The following is a 16,784-nucleotide window of genomic DNA, read 5'->3' on the forward strand; positions in this document are numbered from 1 at the left end:
AAATAAAAATAAAATCTTCCTACGTTAAAAGAAGTCATTTCACCAGTGTATGAAAGAAAATAAAGGATTTGGTTTTCTTTTTTTTTTTGAGACAGAGTCTTACTATGTAAGCTTGGTCAGGCTGGAATTTGTGATCCTCCTGCCTCAGCCTCCCATGTGCTGGGATGACAGGTGTGCCCCACCGTATCCAGCTGTGACAAGTCTTTTGAGGTATTAGATTTGAGCTCCATAGGGCAGGAAGCTTATTCAAGAGGTTGCATAGCAGCTTCTCAGTAACCCCAGTTTATGGAGGGAGTGAATCTAAGAATGCATTGGCCTGGAGGGTTGGCCCAGTGGTTAAAGGAGCTTGCTTACAAAGCTTGATGGTCAGGGTTCCACAGTACCCATGTTAAAGCCAGATGCACAAAGTGGACCATGCATCTGGAGTTTGTTTGCAGTGGCAAAAGACCTTCGTGTTTGTTCTCTCTCTCTCTCTCTCTCTCCCTGCAATAAATAAATTATGTTTTGGTTTTTTTTAAAAAAAAAGACATGTCTTGGCCATGGGGAATGGTTCCTGTGGTGGGATCCTGTGCCTCCCAGTCTGGTGGAGGATCTCTGCAAGAGCACAGCCTCACCCTCCACTGCATCTCCTAACAACCTCATCTCCCCTACCCAGTGCCCCCCATGTTCCAGAAGGTGAGCGATGCTGGGGCAGGCTTTGAGATCCTGCCTCAGGAAGAGCTGGAGGAGGAAGAGGCCCGGGGTGAGGTGACAGAATACCGGGAAGTCGTGGAGAACAACCCAGCCTACCTGTACTGTGACACCAATGCTATCCCTCCGCCTGAGCTCACCTGGTACAGGGAGGGCCAGCTCCTGTCAGCGGCAGACGGGGTCTCTGTGCTGCAAGGTAGGTCGGGCTGCACCAAGAAATTGGGTACTGGGGCCAGGAAAATGGGTCAGTGGTGTGCAAGCATAAGGACCTGCACTTGGTGCCCAGCACCCAAGTAAAAAGTCAAGCATCACTGGGCGTGATTAGAGGAGCTTGCTTTAATCCTTTAATCCCAGCACTAGGGAGACAGAGGCAGGAGGACCGCCATGAGGTCAAGGCCAGCCTGAGACTACATAGTGAATTCCAGGTCAGCCTGGGCTACAGTGAGAATCTACCTCAGAATACCAAAACAAACAAACAAATTAAAAAAAAACAACAACAAACCAACAACAATAACAAAAAGCCAGGCATGGCCATATATGCCTGTAACCCCAGTGCTAAGTGTGACAGAGACAGGAAGATCCCTGGTGCTTGCTGGTCAGACAGTCTAACCAAAAATGGCAAGCCCCAGGTTCAGTGAGAAACTCTGTCTCAAGAAAATAAGGCAGAAGAGCCCGGTGTGGTGGCCCATGCCTTTAATCCCAGCACTCGGGAGGCAGAGGTAGGAAGATCACTGAGTTCTAGGCCACTCTGAGACTCCATGGTGAATTCCAGGTCAGCCTGGGCTAGCTAGAGTGAGACCCTACCTCAGAAAAAAAAAGAAGAGGAAAACACCTGATGTCCTCTCTGTGCACATGGGTGCTTACATCTGCAAACACATGTGCACATACCACACACACACACAGAGTAATCTGAATGTTCCGAGCTCTCCTGCATGCTGCCTGCACTGTGACCTCAGGTGGCGTGCGTCACCACTCTGGGTTAGGGCTGAAATTTGCAGACTGAAGCGGGGAGTCACATGGGCTATCTTCTGTCTTTAGTTTTTAGAGCAGAACTTCCCATGTCGGGCCAGGCGCACATCTGGATCTGTGGTGCCTGACATGGTCAGGGAAGTGGTGTGCCTATCTAGGGAGAGGGTGAGCTGCTTTACTTAAAGATGTCACCAAGCTTGTGACTCCAAACATGGAGCCACATGGGTTTGCCGTCTACGCTGTCCTTGTAACTCATGGCATATAAAGATTTAAAAACTTTTATATTTTATTTATTTATTTGAGAGAGAGAGAGAGAAAGAGAAAGAGGAAGACAGGGGCAGCGGGACATAATATGTGGGTATGGGCATGCCAGGGCATCTTGTCACTGCGAACACATTCCAGAAGCATGTATTGATGTGGATACTGGGGGAAACGACCTGGGCTATCAGGCTTCGTAAACAAGCACCTTAACCACTGAGCAATCTCTCCAGCCCCTCTCTTACCGTTGTATTATTTTATTTTTTATTTCTATTTCTTTATTGGCAAGCGGAGAGAGAAGAGAGGAAGAGAGAAAGAATGGGCATGCCAGGGCCTCCAGCTGTTGTGCCACTGCATCTGGCTTTGTATGGATACTGGGGAATTGAACCTGGGTCATTAGGCTTTGCAGGCAAACACCTTAACCACTGAGCCATCTTTCCAGCCATGTTTCCCTTTTATTTCGAGGTAGGGTTTCACTCTAGCCCAGGCTGACCAGGAATTTACTATGTAGTCTCACCAAAGATTAACCCCAGACTTCTCCTGAGCCCAGCTGTAGCTTCGGCCATCCCTCCCCTGGATCTGTGTGTCAGAGACCTCTAGTTCTCACCCCAGTCAAGCCACCCACCACGTGGACTGGAGACAACCTCCCCCCCCCACACACACACATACACACTCAGCACACAGTAATCTGAGTTAATGGCTCTGCTAGAAGCCAGTCCCCATAGGTACCAGGTTCTGCCCCTGGCTGGTTCTTGGTCACAGAGGGTCCCAGGCAGCAACCCCCCAGCAGTTGCCACAGAACTGGGAGCCACCTCCTCTGCCTCCCACCTTCACCTCTGCCCAGCCAGCCACCTGCCTTTGTTTTTGTTTTTGTTTTTTGCTTTTCGAGGTAGGGTCTCACTCTAGCCCAGGCTTACCTGGAATTCACTATGGAGTCTCAGGTTGGCCTCGAACTCACGGCAATCCTCCTACTTCTGCTTCCCGAGTGCTGGGATTAAAGGTGTGCACCACCACATCTGGCCATTTGTTTTGTTTTGTTTTTTGGTTTTTTGAGGTAGGGTCTCACTCTGGTACAGGCTGACCTGGAATTAACTATGTAGTCTCAGGGTGGCCTCAAACTCTCGGGGATCCTCCTACCTCTGCCTCCCAAGTGCTGGGATTAAAGGTGTGCGCCACCACGCCTGGCCATTTGTTTTGCTTTTTTGAGGTAGTGTCTTGCTCTAGCCCTGGCTGGCGATCCTCCTACCTCTGCCTCCTGAATGCTGGAATTAAAGGTGTGCGCCACCACACCCGGCCCCCTTCGCCCTCTTGCCAGCCCTGCTGTCTATGAGCTGGGGTTCCAGTAGCATAGGAGCTATAGAGCCTACCCTGCTCCTGACACACAGCAGGCCATTGACTACACTTGGGCTTGATTCACCTTTGATCCAGGAGATGGGATGCGTGGTCCAATTCTCCCTGCTTCAGAGAAGAGGCAGGGCGTGGTGGTGATCTGTCCCTGGTCAGAGGAGATAGCATCCAGGCTCTGGGGCGAGGACTTGTCCCTGAGCTTAGGCCCCTGTCTTGCGCCCTGCAGGAGGCCGGGTTCTGCAGCTCCCCCTGGTGCGGGCGGAGGACGCCGGGAGGTATTCCTGCAAGGCCTCCAACGAGGTGGGGGAGGACTGGCTGCACTACGAGCTGTCAGTGCTGAGTGAGTAGCGCCCAGCCGGGGACAGGGGACGCTCAGGGCCCGAGGAGGGCTTTCTTTTTAAGAGCCAAGGGGATGAATGGGTTCAGTTCCTCTGTGTTCAAGGATTCGAATGGCGTTGCAAGCTTAGGCTCCAAAGCCACTGAGTTCGAATTCCAAGTTGGTTGCATGCTAGCTGTGTGACCTTGAACAAACTGCAACTTCTCTGAACTCCACTGCTCCTGGACCTGGGAGGACACAAGGAGTCCGTTCCGGTGCCTGGCACCGGTGCCTCCGCCCACTCCATGCCTGCCCCCATTCCGGTACCCAGGCTGCTCCTCACCCTCCTCCTCTCACCACCCCAGCACCACCTGTGATCCTGGGAGACGCAGAAGAGCTGGTAGAAGAGGTGACCGTCAACGCCAGCAGCACCATCAGCCTGCATTGCCCAGCCGTGGGCAACCCGGCTCCCACTCTTTCGTGGCTCCAGAACGGATTGCCTGTGTCCCCAAGCCCACGGCTACAGGTCCTGGAGGAGGGACAAGTCTTGCAGGTGAGGACAGCTCCCAGACAACCCTGGAACCCAGCGGGGGTGGGGGTGTCGTCGGGTCTGTGTGGAGCACCAGAGACATCATGAGTCCAGCAGCTGGAGTCTGTGAGGAGCCCCGCTGGGCGCATGGGGCTGCACAGCTGGCCTGAGGAAAGCCAGAAGCGCAGGAGCGTGCGTGCCACACTCAGAGCCCAGCCAGGGCCGCGGAAGCAGCTACATGCATGCTGGGAAGCACATAGGATATCGGGGTGCCGACACCCTCTGGAAGCCACCACAGTCCCACACGGCCTCCTCATCTGCTTAGCCATGGAGAATCAGCCAACGCCAGGGCTGGGGAGATGGCTCAAATTGGGGGAAAGTGCTCACTGTGCAAGCATGAGGACCTGAGTTCAGGTTCCCTGGTACCCATGTAAAATCCAGCTGTGGTAGCACATGCCTGTAATCCCAGTGCTGGAGAGACAGAGACCATTGGTTTGCTAGTGTAACCAAATTGGTGAGCTTGAAGTTCATGGAAAACTCTGTCTCAAAAACATAAGGTGGAGAGGGCTGAAGAGATGGCTCAGCAGTTTGTCACTTGCTGCTTGCAAAGCTTGCTGGCCCAGGTGCAGTCCCTCAGCACCCACGTAATGCCAGATATGCAAAGTAGTGCATGCACCCGGAGTTTGCTAGCAGTGGCAAGAGGCCTTGGCGGACTCATACTCTCTCTCTCTCTTTCTTTTAATAATTTTATTTACTTATTTGCAAGCAGAGAGAGAGAGAGAGAGGAGAGACAGAGAGAATTGATGTGCCAGGGCCTCCAGCTACTGCAAACAAACTCCAGATGCATGCACCACTTTGTGCATCTGGCTTTACATGGGTACTGGGGAATTAAACCCAGGTTGTTAGGCTTCGCAGGTAAGTGCTTTAACTGGCTAAGCTATCTCTCCAGCCCTTTCTTTATAAGAAAGGATATCATTGAAGAAAAAGCTTTTGAAGAAATGAATAAATAAATATTTTTTAAAAATGGTGGGAAGAGGCTGGAGAGATGGCTCAGCAGTTAAGGTTTTTGCCTGCAATGCCTAACATCCTGGGTTTGATTCCTCAGTACCCACATAAAGCCAGATGCACAAAGTGGCACATGCATCTGGAGTTTGTTTGCAATGGCTGGAAGTCCGAGTGTGCCCATTCTCTCTCTCTCCTTGCAAATAAATAGATAAAATATTTTTAAAAATAAGGTGGAAAGGGGCTGGAAAGATGGCTTAGTGGTTAAAGCACTTGCCTACAAAGCCTAAGGACCCAGGTTTGATTCCCCAGGACCCACATAAGCCAGATGTAAAAGGCACATTCATCTGGAGTTCATTTGCTGTGGCTGGAGGCCCAGGTGTGCCCATTCACTCTCAATCTACCTTTCTCAAATAAATAAATGAATGAATAAATAAAATGTTTTAAAAAATAAGCTGGAGAGCCATTGAGGAGGAAATCCAATATCAAGTTCTGGATTCCACCTGCCCTCACACATGTATTTATACTTGCACACACATGTGCACACACAATAAGAACACACGCAGGCACATCATACACACACATACATTAAAAAGGGGCTGGAGAAAGTGGGGGGGGAGAGAGGAAATTAACACGGGATTTTTTATAATCATGGAAAATGCTAATAAAAATTTAAAAAATAAAAAATAAATAAATAAAAAGGGGCTGGAAGCTGGGCATGGTGGCACACGCCTTTAATCCCAGCCCTTGGGAGGCAGAGATAGGAGGAGTGCTGTGAGTTCGAGGCCACCCTGAGACTATATAGTGAATTCCAGGTCAGCCTGGACTAGAGTGAGAACCTACCTTGAAAAAACGAAAAAGACAAAGGTGGGAGAGGGCTAGAGAGATGGCTTGGCAGTTAAGGTGCTTGCCTGTGAAGCTTAAGGACCTATGTTTGACTCTACAGATCCCATGTAAACCAGACATACAAAGGTAAGGCAAGTTCAAGGTTGCACATGACCACTAGGTGGCGCAAACGCCTGACATTCAATTACAGTGGCTGAGGCCCTGGCATACCAATTCTCTCTCTCTCTGTCTAAAAATAAATTAATAAATAAAAATTTTTAAAAGAGCCAACACCAACCTCACTTCCCAAAGCACATCACACAAAGCTTCAGGTGAGGGCCTCACGGGGTCGGCTTCTGGTTTCTGTAAACACCTGGGAGTGCGTATCTGTTCTGGTGGGGAGGGCCGGAGTGCTCAGGGAAATCTGGGCTTGAAGGGTGAGGCCTTGGCCCCCTGGCACTGGCTTGTGCACCCACAGGTTTCCGCGGCAGAGGTGGCCGATGCTGCCAGCTACATGTGCACAGCTGAGAACCAAGCCGGCTCTGCAGAGAAACTTTTTACCCTCAGGGTCCAAGGTGCGCCTGAGAGGGGCTCCTCCCCCCCACACACACACCCTAGGGAATCATCCTGGGTCCACCACTCAGGGTTCAGGGACCCCAGCCTGGCCCAATCACCATTGAGTCAATCTCTGGTGGAACAACTCCTCTTGGGCCTTGCAGCGGCTTTATTGAGCACTTCCTGGGTGCCTGCCCATGGGGCTGAGAGCTTTTCCCAGTCTCCATCCTCCCTGCAGAGCTGGGAGCTTGGCCTGGTTTTGCTCTGAGGGGTTACCCAGCTGAGAGGGTCTCATGACCCAAAGTCGTGGCCTTCCTCTACGTGATCATGAGCACAGATGGGGGGACAGCTGTGGCCCCGGGAGGCAGGGGGGCAATGCTGAGCTCTCAAAGTCACGGGCTTGAGCAGAAAATGATGTGATTTGGGCTCAGCCACTGACGGCTGTGTGACCTCCCAAGGCTGTCCCGCTGACTGAGCCGCAGGGTGCTGGACAAGTCCAGGTTTCCTACAGGACTGTGTGGACATGTGCTAGGCGCAGCGCCACTGAGCTTGGGAAAGGCCCTCATTCCTGGCTCGTTCCCCAGTCTCTGCTTCCCACCCACATGCATTTTTGCATTTGTGTGTCCAGTCCCACCGCGAATCTTACAGCAGAACTCTGAGGAGGTCACCGCCCTCTTCAATGGCAGCATCTCCCTCCCCTGTGAAGTTCACGCCCATCCCAGCGCCGAGGTCACGTGGTACAAGGATGGCCAGCCCCTCTATCTGGGTGAAGAGGTTTTCCTTCTCCCTGGTGGGTAAACCGAGGCTTTGGGTTCAGCTTAAGGCTATGTGGGGAGCCAGAGCTACTCCCCCAAGCCGGGGACAGGGCTGTATGTCTAGGAGGGGTTTGTCATTGGGGGTGATCTGGGGACGGATGGCTGCTAGTGTGAGGGTTGGATTCCTGTAGGCACCCATACACTGCGGCTGATCCGGGCACAACCAGCTGACTCCGGGATGTACCTGTGTGAGGCACTCAATGCGGCTGGCCGAGACCAGAAGGCGGTGCAGCTCAGTGTTCTGGGTGCGTCCTCTCCCCCTTCTGTGTGCGCCCCTCTTACTCTTTCCTTCAGCCCCTCGGGCAGCGTGGCAGCAGAAGGGTGCCACCACTGAGGAGCCCCTCACCTTCCTGAAGAGCATGTCTGAGTGCCATGGTCTGCCTTGGAGGTTAACTTACAGTCTCTGGGGTTGGACCTGCTGGGGTTTAAAACTCAGGAACCCACTTGCTGTGTGACCTTGGGCAAGAGACCCCTCCTCTCTGAGCCCCAGCAGTCTCACCTGTCAGGTCAAAGTCTGGGTAGGGATGAAATCACCGAGCCTGTAGCTCGCACCTTCGGTGGTGACCAAGCTGAGGAGTTGGCATAGCAGAAGAAAACCAAAAGCCAAGTCAAGAAGGGTTGCTTTCCTGGCTTGGAGCCCGTGAGAGCCCGTGGTCTCTGGGATCCCCCTTGGGAAGAAGCTAATCTGATACGTCAGGAACCAGAACTCACTAGAAGGTTCTTCATAGCCCTGAGGCTGCCTGCCTACCTGGGCCAGGCCACAAGGGTTCACATCTATGTGAGTTGGTTGGAGTGACAAGGGCCGAAAGGCTGGGTAGAGGATCTCTGTCTGCAGGGCTGCCTCCCGAGGAAAGAGCCCAGAAAGGCTGTTAGCACCTCTCCCCACACCTAGGAGGCAAGAGTTGGTCCCTGGCCACCAGCCAGCATTGGTGGGCTAGCCTGCGTGCTCTTCCTCCAGCTCCCCTGGGTCAGCATAGCTGGCAGGCTCAAGTCGGTTATGTGACCCCCGTGAGCCTCCATAGGCCGCTTACCCATGGTGGAGCTGGGAAGAGCTGGGAAAAGGCCATAGTGCCTCACGGGGCTCTCCTGCATTTAGTCCCTCCCAGCTTCAGACAAGCCCCCACCAGCCCCCAGGAAGCCGTCCTGGTTCGGGCAGGGGACAAGGCCATTCTCAACTGTGAGACAGACTCACTCCCTGAGCCATCTGTGACCTGGTCCAAGGACCAGCAGCCCCTGAGCCTGGTGCCGAGGATACAGACTCTGAGGGGCGGCCAGCGGCTGGAGATCCTGGCCTCCCAGGTCAGTGGCTGCGGGCAGTGTGGGTGATGGACATGGCATCTCCTGGGCCCCTGAGGAGGGTGGTGGCAGATGTTTGGCTGGGTATGGGCTCACCACCTACCTCCTTGGCCCGAGGAGCTGCACAGTGTCTGGCAGGAAGCCCCAGAACTCCCCAAAAGCCAGACTCCCCACACTGTTTGCCTCAGTTTCCCCCCAGAATCTAGAATCTTCTTCCAGGCTCTTTTGCTTGGCTGAGAGTGGCTCCAGAACCCAGTTCCATCACCCTTCCTCCCTGGTGTGGGGCAGACACTCAAGTGGGTGGCATGAAGAGTTGCCTCTCTGAAGTCGCCCCCAGCGCTCCTGTCTCCTGACGAAGCTCGCTGACCCACACTGAGGGCCAGGTCGGAGGGTGGTGGGCTGAGCTTCAGCTGTCCATTCTGAGGCTCCCGGGAGAGACCCGCCTTCCTGATCCCCATGGCTCTCCAAGCAGGACCAGTCAATTTGGGGAAATCCCTGCTCTGAGAGTTCACCCTACTCCACACACTGTCACTGTATCCTCTTCCTGTTCCAGGTGTCAGATAAAGGCGTTTACACCTGTCAAGTCAGCAATGCAGCCGGGGAGGCCACACGGACCTTCATCCTCTCCGTCCAGGGTAAGCCGGACCCAGCCTGGCCACCATAGCCAGGAGCGTCCAGCAGCGCCCAGGGCCGGATGGCTGTGTGGTCAAGGGGCCTAGAGCACGTGGTCTGGAATTCAACAGACCAGCTTTAGCAGGACCCAGTGAACTGTCTATGACTGCTTTGGAAATCATGGAGTGCTTGCCTCCCCCCCCCCCATTGGAAAACTGGGCATGCCAGAGCACTGACTTCCGGTCACTGGCATGGCATCTAGGCACAAGGATGAGGGCACCCTAAGAGGTCAAACACTTGGGAGACCTGGGGTCAGGTCAGCTGTGTCTCGAGCTCCAAGGGCACTTTGTCCCATCAGGTTGGGACATTGACAGCATCTGACTAGATGTGCAGCTCAAGCCAGGGCAGAGAGGAGCCTGTCCTAGAGAGGAGCCAAGGAGCTCAGGTTAGGAGTATGTCAGAGTATAGCTTTAGCTGTGTAACAGAGAACCCCCAAATTACAATGGCTTTGATGAGGGCAGCTTCCCTCTGTTGTGCAGAAGCCAGAGGTGAGTGTCTAGACTGGAGCTTCTTGGCTTTGTGTGGCCATTCGGAGACCCAGATTCCTTCCCTCTGTTGCTCCTCCAGCCCTCTGTGTGGCACCTGTTCATACAGCTCACTCTGGGACACACTCTGTCCTCTCCCTGCCTGCGGGGAGCAGCAGAGCCCAGCATTCCTTGTATGCAGAAGTCAGATCTGTTGCTTCTGCCTGTGACCCATGAGTGGGCCCTTAGGCAGCTGTCCATACTGACAGCAAAGGAAGCTGGGAAGTGTAGTTTCTCATTGCCTCACCAGGCGCTCAGCCAAAATCTTGCTTTGCACTGTGAGAAGAACCAGCTGGGGAAACCCCAGATGTTTGCCACAGATTGCAAAACCAGTAGTCTCCCAATCAGATGAGTCGTGGTGCATCCAATCCTGAGCCATACTGAACAATGATGGGTACCAGGTTTGCTGCTCCAGGCACACAGTCCCTTCCTGCACCTCTCAGTGAACAGTGGGAGGTGGGTGATACCCAGCCCTAGAGGGCAAAGATGTTTCATCTTGAATCCAGCCTATTGTTCTTCTGATAATGCCTGCTTAAGTACCTTATTTCATCCTGCCTGAGCAGGAGAGTGGAAGGATTGATTAGTAATGTCTGTCCTGGCATAGGTTAAGGACTACTGGTCTACAAGCCATGCAGTTGCCAGCCTTGGGCTGAGCGAATACTCCTAAGATCTGCTTTGTACATGTTTTAAATGGCGTCCAGTTCTACCTGTGAATAAAACAGCCCATTAAAACACAAATCCCTTATCTACCTGCGAGGAAGGAAGTGGGGAAGGGTGTCAGGATTCTAGTAATCTGGCTTCTTTCCTGCAGTGCCCCCAACATTTGAGAAGCCTGAGATGGAGACAGTGAGTCAAGTGGCTGGGAGACCCCTAGTCCTGGCCTGTGATGTGTCCGGGGTCCCAGCACCCACTGTTACTTGGCTGAAAGACAGAATGCCTGTGGGTGAGTATACATGCCCTGCTTACCATTGTGGTATAAAATATACCTTCATACGATGCAGCAATGAAGACTGCGGAAGCTGGTTAATGTTCTTGTCAAAAATCAAAGAATGAGCTGGGCGTGGTGGCGCACGCCTTTAATCCCAGCACTCGGGAGGCAGAGGTAGGAGGATCGCTGTGAGTTCGAGGCCGCCCTGAGACTCCATAGTGAATTCCAGGTCAGCCTGGACCAGAGTGAGGCCCTACCCCTCAAAACAACAACCAAAAAAAAAAAAAAAAAAATCAAAGGATGATGGTGCATGCCTATAATCTCAGCATTAGGGAGGCTGAGGTAGAAAGCCAGCCTGGACTGCACAGTGAGACCCTGTCGTAAACACACACACACACACAAAGAGAAAGAGAGCGAGAGCAAGCTGGCAGCATGGTGGATACCCCGAATCCTTTTCTTTTTCTTTTTTTGTTTTTTTGAGGTAGGGTCTTACTCTAGCCCAGGCTGACCTGGAATTCACTATGGAGTCTCAGGGTGGCCTCAAACTCACTGCGATCATCCTACCTCTGCCTCCCGAGTGCTGGAATTAAAGGCATGCGCCACCATGCCTGGCCCGAATCCTTTTCTTTCAGAACTTTTTGTTGGCCCATGGAATCCACTCCTGTGGTGACCTGAGCCTCCCAAGTACCTGTGCCCTCAGCTTCTACAGGGAAGAAGACATGAGCACGCCTTTGTGCAGGGTGACTTTCAGGGACCTGGCTGACCTTGGGCTTGGTATTGATCCTCAAGCTTCCGCTCCTCCAGCCAACTGACTGTGCCGTAGCCTCCATCCACCGAGACCTTCTTCCCTCCCTCCTCGGCCTCCAACTCCCCTTCCCTCCCTCGAGCCACTCAATCTGTGGTCTCTCTTCCTATCAGCTGGTAAATGCCTCTGGTACCACTACGCACGTGGCCTCCCTTGTGCTGGGCTCCACTGTCCTCCCACCCTCAGGTGAGGGCAGCAACCCTAGGCTGGTCTGCCAGCCTGTGGTGCCTCTAAGGCAGGCTCCATATGGGCCAGAAGCTCTGGCAGTGCAGCTCTGAGGGGTCAGTGACAGCTGTGGCGGCCACGGCCAGGAAGCTTGAGCAGCGAGGCAACGCCCCCGCCCTGCCACGTGCTCCACAGAGACCTGGGTGCTTCTGCGCCTGGCTCGTCTGTCCTACTAATAATCTCCCCGTGCCCCTCCTCTTTCTCCACCTCCTGTCTGTCTCTCTTCTTTTCTACTCTCCGTCTCCTTTCAATTAGGGTTGTTTTTTTTTTTTTTTTTTTGGTTTTGTGAGGTACAGTCTCGCTGTAGCCCAGGCTGACCTGGAATTCACCATGCAGTCTCAGGCTGGCTTCTAACTCACAGCGATCCTCTTAACTCTGCCTCCTCAGTACTGGGATTACAAATGTGGCCACCACGCCCGGCTTTCAATTAGATTTTTATTTTTATTTTTCTTAATTTTAGAGAGACAGAAACAGAGAGAGAAAGAAAGAATTGGTGTACTAGGGCCTCAGCCATTGCAATCTAACGCCGGGTGCTTGCGCCACCTAGTGGGCATGTGTGACTTTGCTCTTGCCTCACCTTTGTGCTCCTGGCTTATATGGGATCTGGGGAGTCCAACATGGGTCCTTAGGCTTTGCAGGCAAGCGCCTTAACCGCTAAGCCATCTCTCCAGCCCTCAATTAGATTTTTATTAAGGTCTAATCACATCCTATACAATCCATCCATCTGAAGTATTCAATTCAATGATTTTCAAGTATGGTCACAGATTGTACCATGACCACCACCATCCAATTTTTAAAAAAGATTTTATTCATTTGCAGAGAGAGATAACAAGGGGGCACCAAGGCCTCTTGCCACTGCAAATGAACTCCAGATGTATGTGTCACTTTGTGCATCTGGCTTTATATGGATACTAGAGAATTGAACCCTGGTGGGCAGGTTTTGCAAGCAAGCACCTTTAACAGCTGAGCCATTTCCCCAGTTCCATAATCCATTGTTTTTTTTTTAAGGTAGGATCTCACTCTAGCTGAGGCTGACCTGGAATTTACTCTGTAGTCTCAGGGTGGCCTCAAACTCACAGCGATCCACCTACCTCTGCTTCCCGAGTGCTGGGATTAAAGGTGTGCGCCACCACACCCGGATCCCATGGTACATTTTAACTCACCTTCAGTCTCCACCTAAAGAGTCCCTGTACCTATTAGCTATCCCTCCCCATTTCCCCTATGTCCCCCCACACCTGGCCATCCACAGTCTGCTTTCTGCTTTCTGCTATGCATTTGCCTCTTTTAGACTTTCCATATCAGTGGTGTCATATTTGTGTGAACTTTTGTGGTCCACCTCACTTCACTTATAGCACAATCACAGCTCATTCATGTGGCTGGATCAGTCCTTTACTCCTTTAAAATTAATTTAATTAAATTATGTGTCTTCAACCAGGCATGGTGGCACATGCCTTTAATCCCAGTACTTGAGAGGCAGAGATAGGAGGATCGCCATGAGTTTGAGGCCACCCTGAGACTACATAGTGAATTCCAGGTCAGCCTGGGCTAGAGCGAGACCCTATCTCAAAAAAAAGGGGGGGCTGAAGGGATGGCTTACTGGTTAAGGCATTTGCCTGGAAAGCCAAAGGACTCAGGTTCGATTACCCAGGACCCATGTTGGCCAGATGCACAAGAGGGTGCATGCATCTAGAGTTCATTTTCAGTGGCTGGAGGCACTGGCACACGGTTCTCTTTCTCCCTTTCTCTGTCAAATAAATAAATAAAATTAAAATATTTTTTTTAAAGTTTATGTGTTGGCTGGGCGTGGTGGCACACGCCTTTAATCCCAGCACTGGGGAGGCAGAGGTAGGAGGATTGACATGAGTTCAAGGCCACCTTGAGAATACATAGTGAATTCCAGGCCAGCCTGAGCTTTAGTGAGACCCTATCTTGAAAAACAAACAAAAATTTATGTCTTCATTCTGTTTCATAGCTAAGTAGCCCCTGTGCGGCCATGTCACACATTGTGCGCTGGTCAGCTTTGGGCTGAGTAGAGATAGAGCTGTGGTGAGTTTGCTGTGTGGGTGTCAGTGGGGGGTATTTTCATTTCTCTTGGGGCAGGATTCTGGAGCCCAGTGGCCGTAGGCTCTGCCTCTCTCTCCTACCCTTCCATGGCCCCTTCTCCCCATCCATGGCCTCTCCCTGATGGCTCTCTACCCCCTCTCATCCTTGCTGGGGTCCTCTCACCCTTCCCTGCTAGCTCCCACACTTCCCCAGGCTCCTCCCACCCTACCCTCCTACCCTCCCGTGGCCCCTCCTCCTCCCTCATGACTCCTCCCACCTTGCAGGCCCCTCCCACCCCCAGCTCCATGAGCGGGCAATCACAGGACTTATCTCCACTGGTATCCTGTCCTCGGTGACACAGTCCACATTCTTGAGGACAGGGACTGTGTTCAGCTTTTATTTTTTTAATTTGAGAGAGAGAGAAAGAGGCAGAGAGAGAGAGAGAGAGAGAATGAGCATGCCAGGGCCTTTATCTGCTGCAAACAAACTCCAGATGCGTGCACACCCTTGTGTGCATGTATGACATCGCGTGCTTGCGTCACTGTGTGTCTGGCTTACGTGGGACCTGGTGAGTCAAACATGAGTTCTTAGGCTTCTCAGGCAAGCGTCTTAACCGCTAAGCCATCTCTCCAGCCCTGTGTTCACCTTTTTTTAAAAAAGTATCTTATTTATGAATTTATTTGCAAGTGAGGGAGAAAGAAAAAGAGACTGAGAGAGAGAGAGAGAGAATGGGCACACCAAGGCCTCTAGCCACTGCAAATGAACTCCAGATGCATGTGTCACATTGTGCACCTGGCTTTACATGGGTACTGGGGAATTGAACCTGGATCCTTAGGCTTTGCAGGCAAACACCTTAACCTGTAAGCCATCTTTCCAGCCCAAATGTGCTCACCTTTGATTCCTGAGCTCAGGGTGGGACACAGGGCAGTTGATCTGCACACTTGGTGCTGAGAGGGTAGCTGGACAGATGAGGAAAGGACAGGGTGACAGCTGGGCGGATGTCATGAGAGATAGATTTGGGGCAGAGCTGCAGTTACAGGAGGGGCGAAGGGGCACTCCCACTGGTGAGCAGAGGCTAGGGAGCCCCCCAGGGTGACCAGTGTGGATCCTTTGAGGGGCTGCTTTGCCTTGATCAGAAGCCTGATGTTGGGGTCAGGAAAGGAGTGTTGCAGAGGGCTGGGTCTGAGAGTGGACGCTGGGCCCTGGAAGTATAGGGCCCTGGGGAAGAATGGCCCAAGAGGGTGGGATTTTCTTTTTTTAATTTTTTACTTATTTAAGAGATAGAAAAAAAGCAGCATGGCTGGGGGGTGCCAGGGCCTCTTGCTGCTGCAAATGACCTTTAGACACATGTGCCCTGTTGTACATCTGGCTTTATGTGTTAGAAAATCGAACCTGGGCCAGCAGGCTTTGCAAGCAAGTGCTTTTAACCACTGAGACACCTCCTCCCAGCCCAACTTGTAAGGAATGAATCAGCCAGAAATGGGACGAGGAAGATTGAAATCTACGAAGAAGCTCCTGCTTGTCAGGGTTTCAGTTTCCCGACGAGCACAGAAGGGAGATGTGTGATTCATGGGCTCCCTTCATCTCACAGAGAGCACCGCCGAGCAAGGTGTGGTTTCCCGGGGAGGCCGCCTACAGCTGAGTCGCCTGCAGCCCACCCAGGCGGGCACCTACACCTGTGTGGCTGAGAACCCCCAGGCTGAGGCCCGCAAGGACTTCATGGTAACTGTACTGGGTATGTCTGCACCCCGTATCTCCTCCTGATGCCCCATCCCTAGCAGTCTACCCGCGCCCAAGTCTTACTGTAGACCCTGCCGCAGAGGCTCCCCGGATCCAGAACTCGGGCACAGCGCAAGAACACAACGTGCTGGAGGGACAGGAGGTGCGGCTGGACTGCGAGGCGGAGGGACAGCCGCCACCAGATGTGGCCTGGTTGAAGGATGGTGGTCCCCTGGCCCATCGTGTGGGACCCCACCTCCGGTAAGCTTGGTTTGTACCTCCTGGAGCATCAGGGTTATGACCCTTGTGGACCTGCCTTCAGCACCCCTTCCCCATGCAGGTTCTACCTGGACGGCAATGCCCTGGTGCTGAAAGGCCTGAGGGCTGTGGACTCGGGCGCCTATACGTGTGTGGCTCAGAACCCAGCCGGAGAGGATGCCAGGCTGCACACTGTGAATGTGCTGGGTGAGGAGCTGAGCCAAAGAGAGGCAGGCAGCCCCTAGGGCCATGGGGCCTCTGCTTGGGGGACCGGCTAGGTTAGATTTGGGGTCCCTGAGTTCAAGTCCTTGCCATACCTACACTGGGAGTTCCCTGGGCTTTGTCCTCAAAGGAGAGTCATAAGCGCTCTAGCCTAACATGCAGGAGGAAGTCAGGAATCAAAAAAAAGTCAGGCGTGGTGGCACAATGCCTTTAATCCCAGCACTCGGGAGGCAGAGGTAGGAGGATGGCTGAGAGTTCGAGGCTACCCTGAGGCTACATAGTGAATTCCAGATCAGCCTGGGCCAGAGTGAGATCCTACCTGAGGATAAAAAGAAAAGGTTGGGGGAGTCAAATAAAGAGTGAGGGAGCTCACATCCCACACAGAGGGCCTCATATGCTCTCCCAGGAGTGGGAGGTGGACCAGACTCCAAAAACATAACCCGGTAAGCTGCTGGTGACAGAAGTCCCCATCTGGATACCATATCCTGGTATTCACGAGGATCCCTTCTCTTGCTAAGCCCCTTATCCCCCGTTTTCTCTCTGCCATTCCTAGTTCCCCCCACCATCGAGCAGGAAGCTGGCAGTGAGAGGGCCCTGGTGAGCAGACCTGGGGAGCTGGTGAGCCTGACCTGCCCTGTCCGGGGCTCCCCCCCCATCCACGTGAGCTGGCTCAAGGACGGCCTGCCCCTTCCGCTCTCCCAGCGCACTCTCCTCCACAGCTCTGGCCGTACCCTCAGGTAAAGGAGGGATCTGGCCACTGGCCAGCCCATGGCAGCCTCAGATACT

General features: G+C 52.9%; 1 protein-coding gene across 1 annotated transcript in view; it reads left to right on the forward strand.

The window, feature by feature from the left end:
* Window positions 1-16,784, forward strand: part of Hmcn2 (hemicentin 2) — a 195,050-nt gene that overhangs the window by 128,696 nt on the left and 49,570 nt on the right. Inside the window, exons 54-66 of the mRNA XM_012952006.2 lie at window positions 656-886; window positions 3,491-3,604; window positions 3,946-4,133; window positions 6,415-6,511; window positions 7,120-7,281; window positions 7,438-7,551; window positions 8,403-8,605; window positions 9,156-9,237; window positions 10,610-10,741; window positions 15,391-15,534; window positions 15,620-15,779; window positions 15,859-15,983; window positions 16,552-16,735. Of these exons, the coding sequence (XP_012807460.2) occupies window positions 656-886; window positions 3,491-3,604; window positions 3,946-4,133; window positions 6,415-6,511; window positions 7,120-7,281; window positions 7,438-7,551; window positions 8,403-8,605; window positions 9,156-9,237; window positions 10,610-10,741; window positions 15,391-15,534; window positions 15,620-15,779; window positions 15,859-15,983; window positions 16,552-16,735 (1,936 nt within the window). The remainder of the gene's footprint in view (window positions 1-655; window positions 887-3,490; window positions 3,605-3,945; window positions 4,134-6,414; window positions 6,512-7,119; window positions 7,282-7,437; window positions 7,552-8,402; window positions 8,606-9,155; window positions 9,238-10,609; window positions 10,742-15,390; window positions 15,535-15,619; window positions 15,780-15,858; window positions 15,984-16,551; window positions 16,736-16,784) is intronic.

This window comes from Jaculus jaculus, chromosome 1 (assembly GCF_020740685.1).
Source record: "Jaculus jaculus isolate mJacJac1 chromosome 1, mJacJac1.mat.Y.cur, whole genome shotgun sequence".
In the NCBI taxonomy this organism is placed as follows: Eukaryota; Metazoa; Chordata; class Mammalia; order Rodentia; family Dipodidae; genus Jaculus; species Jaculus jaculus.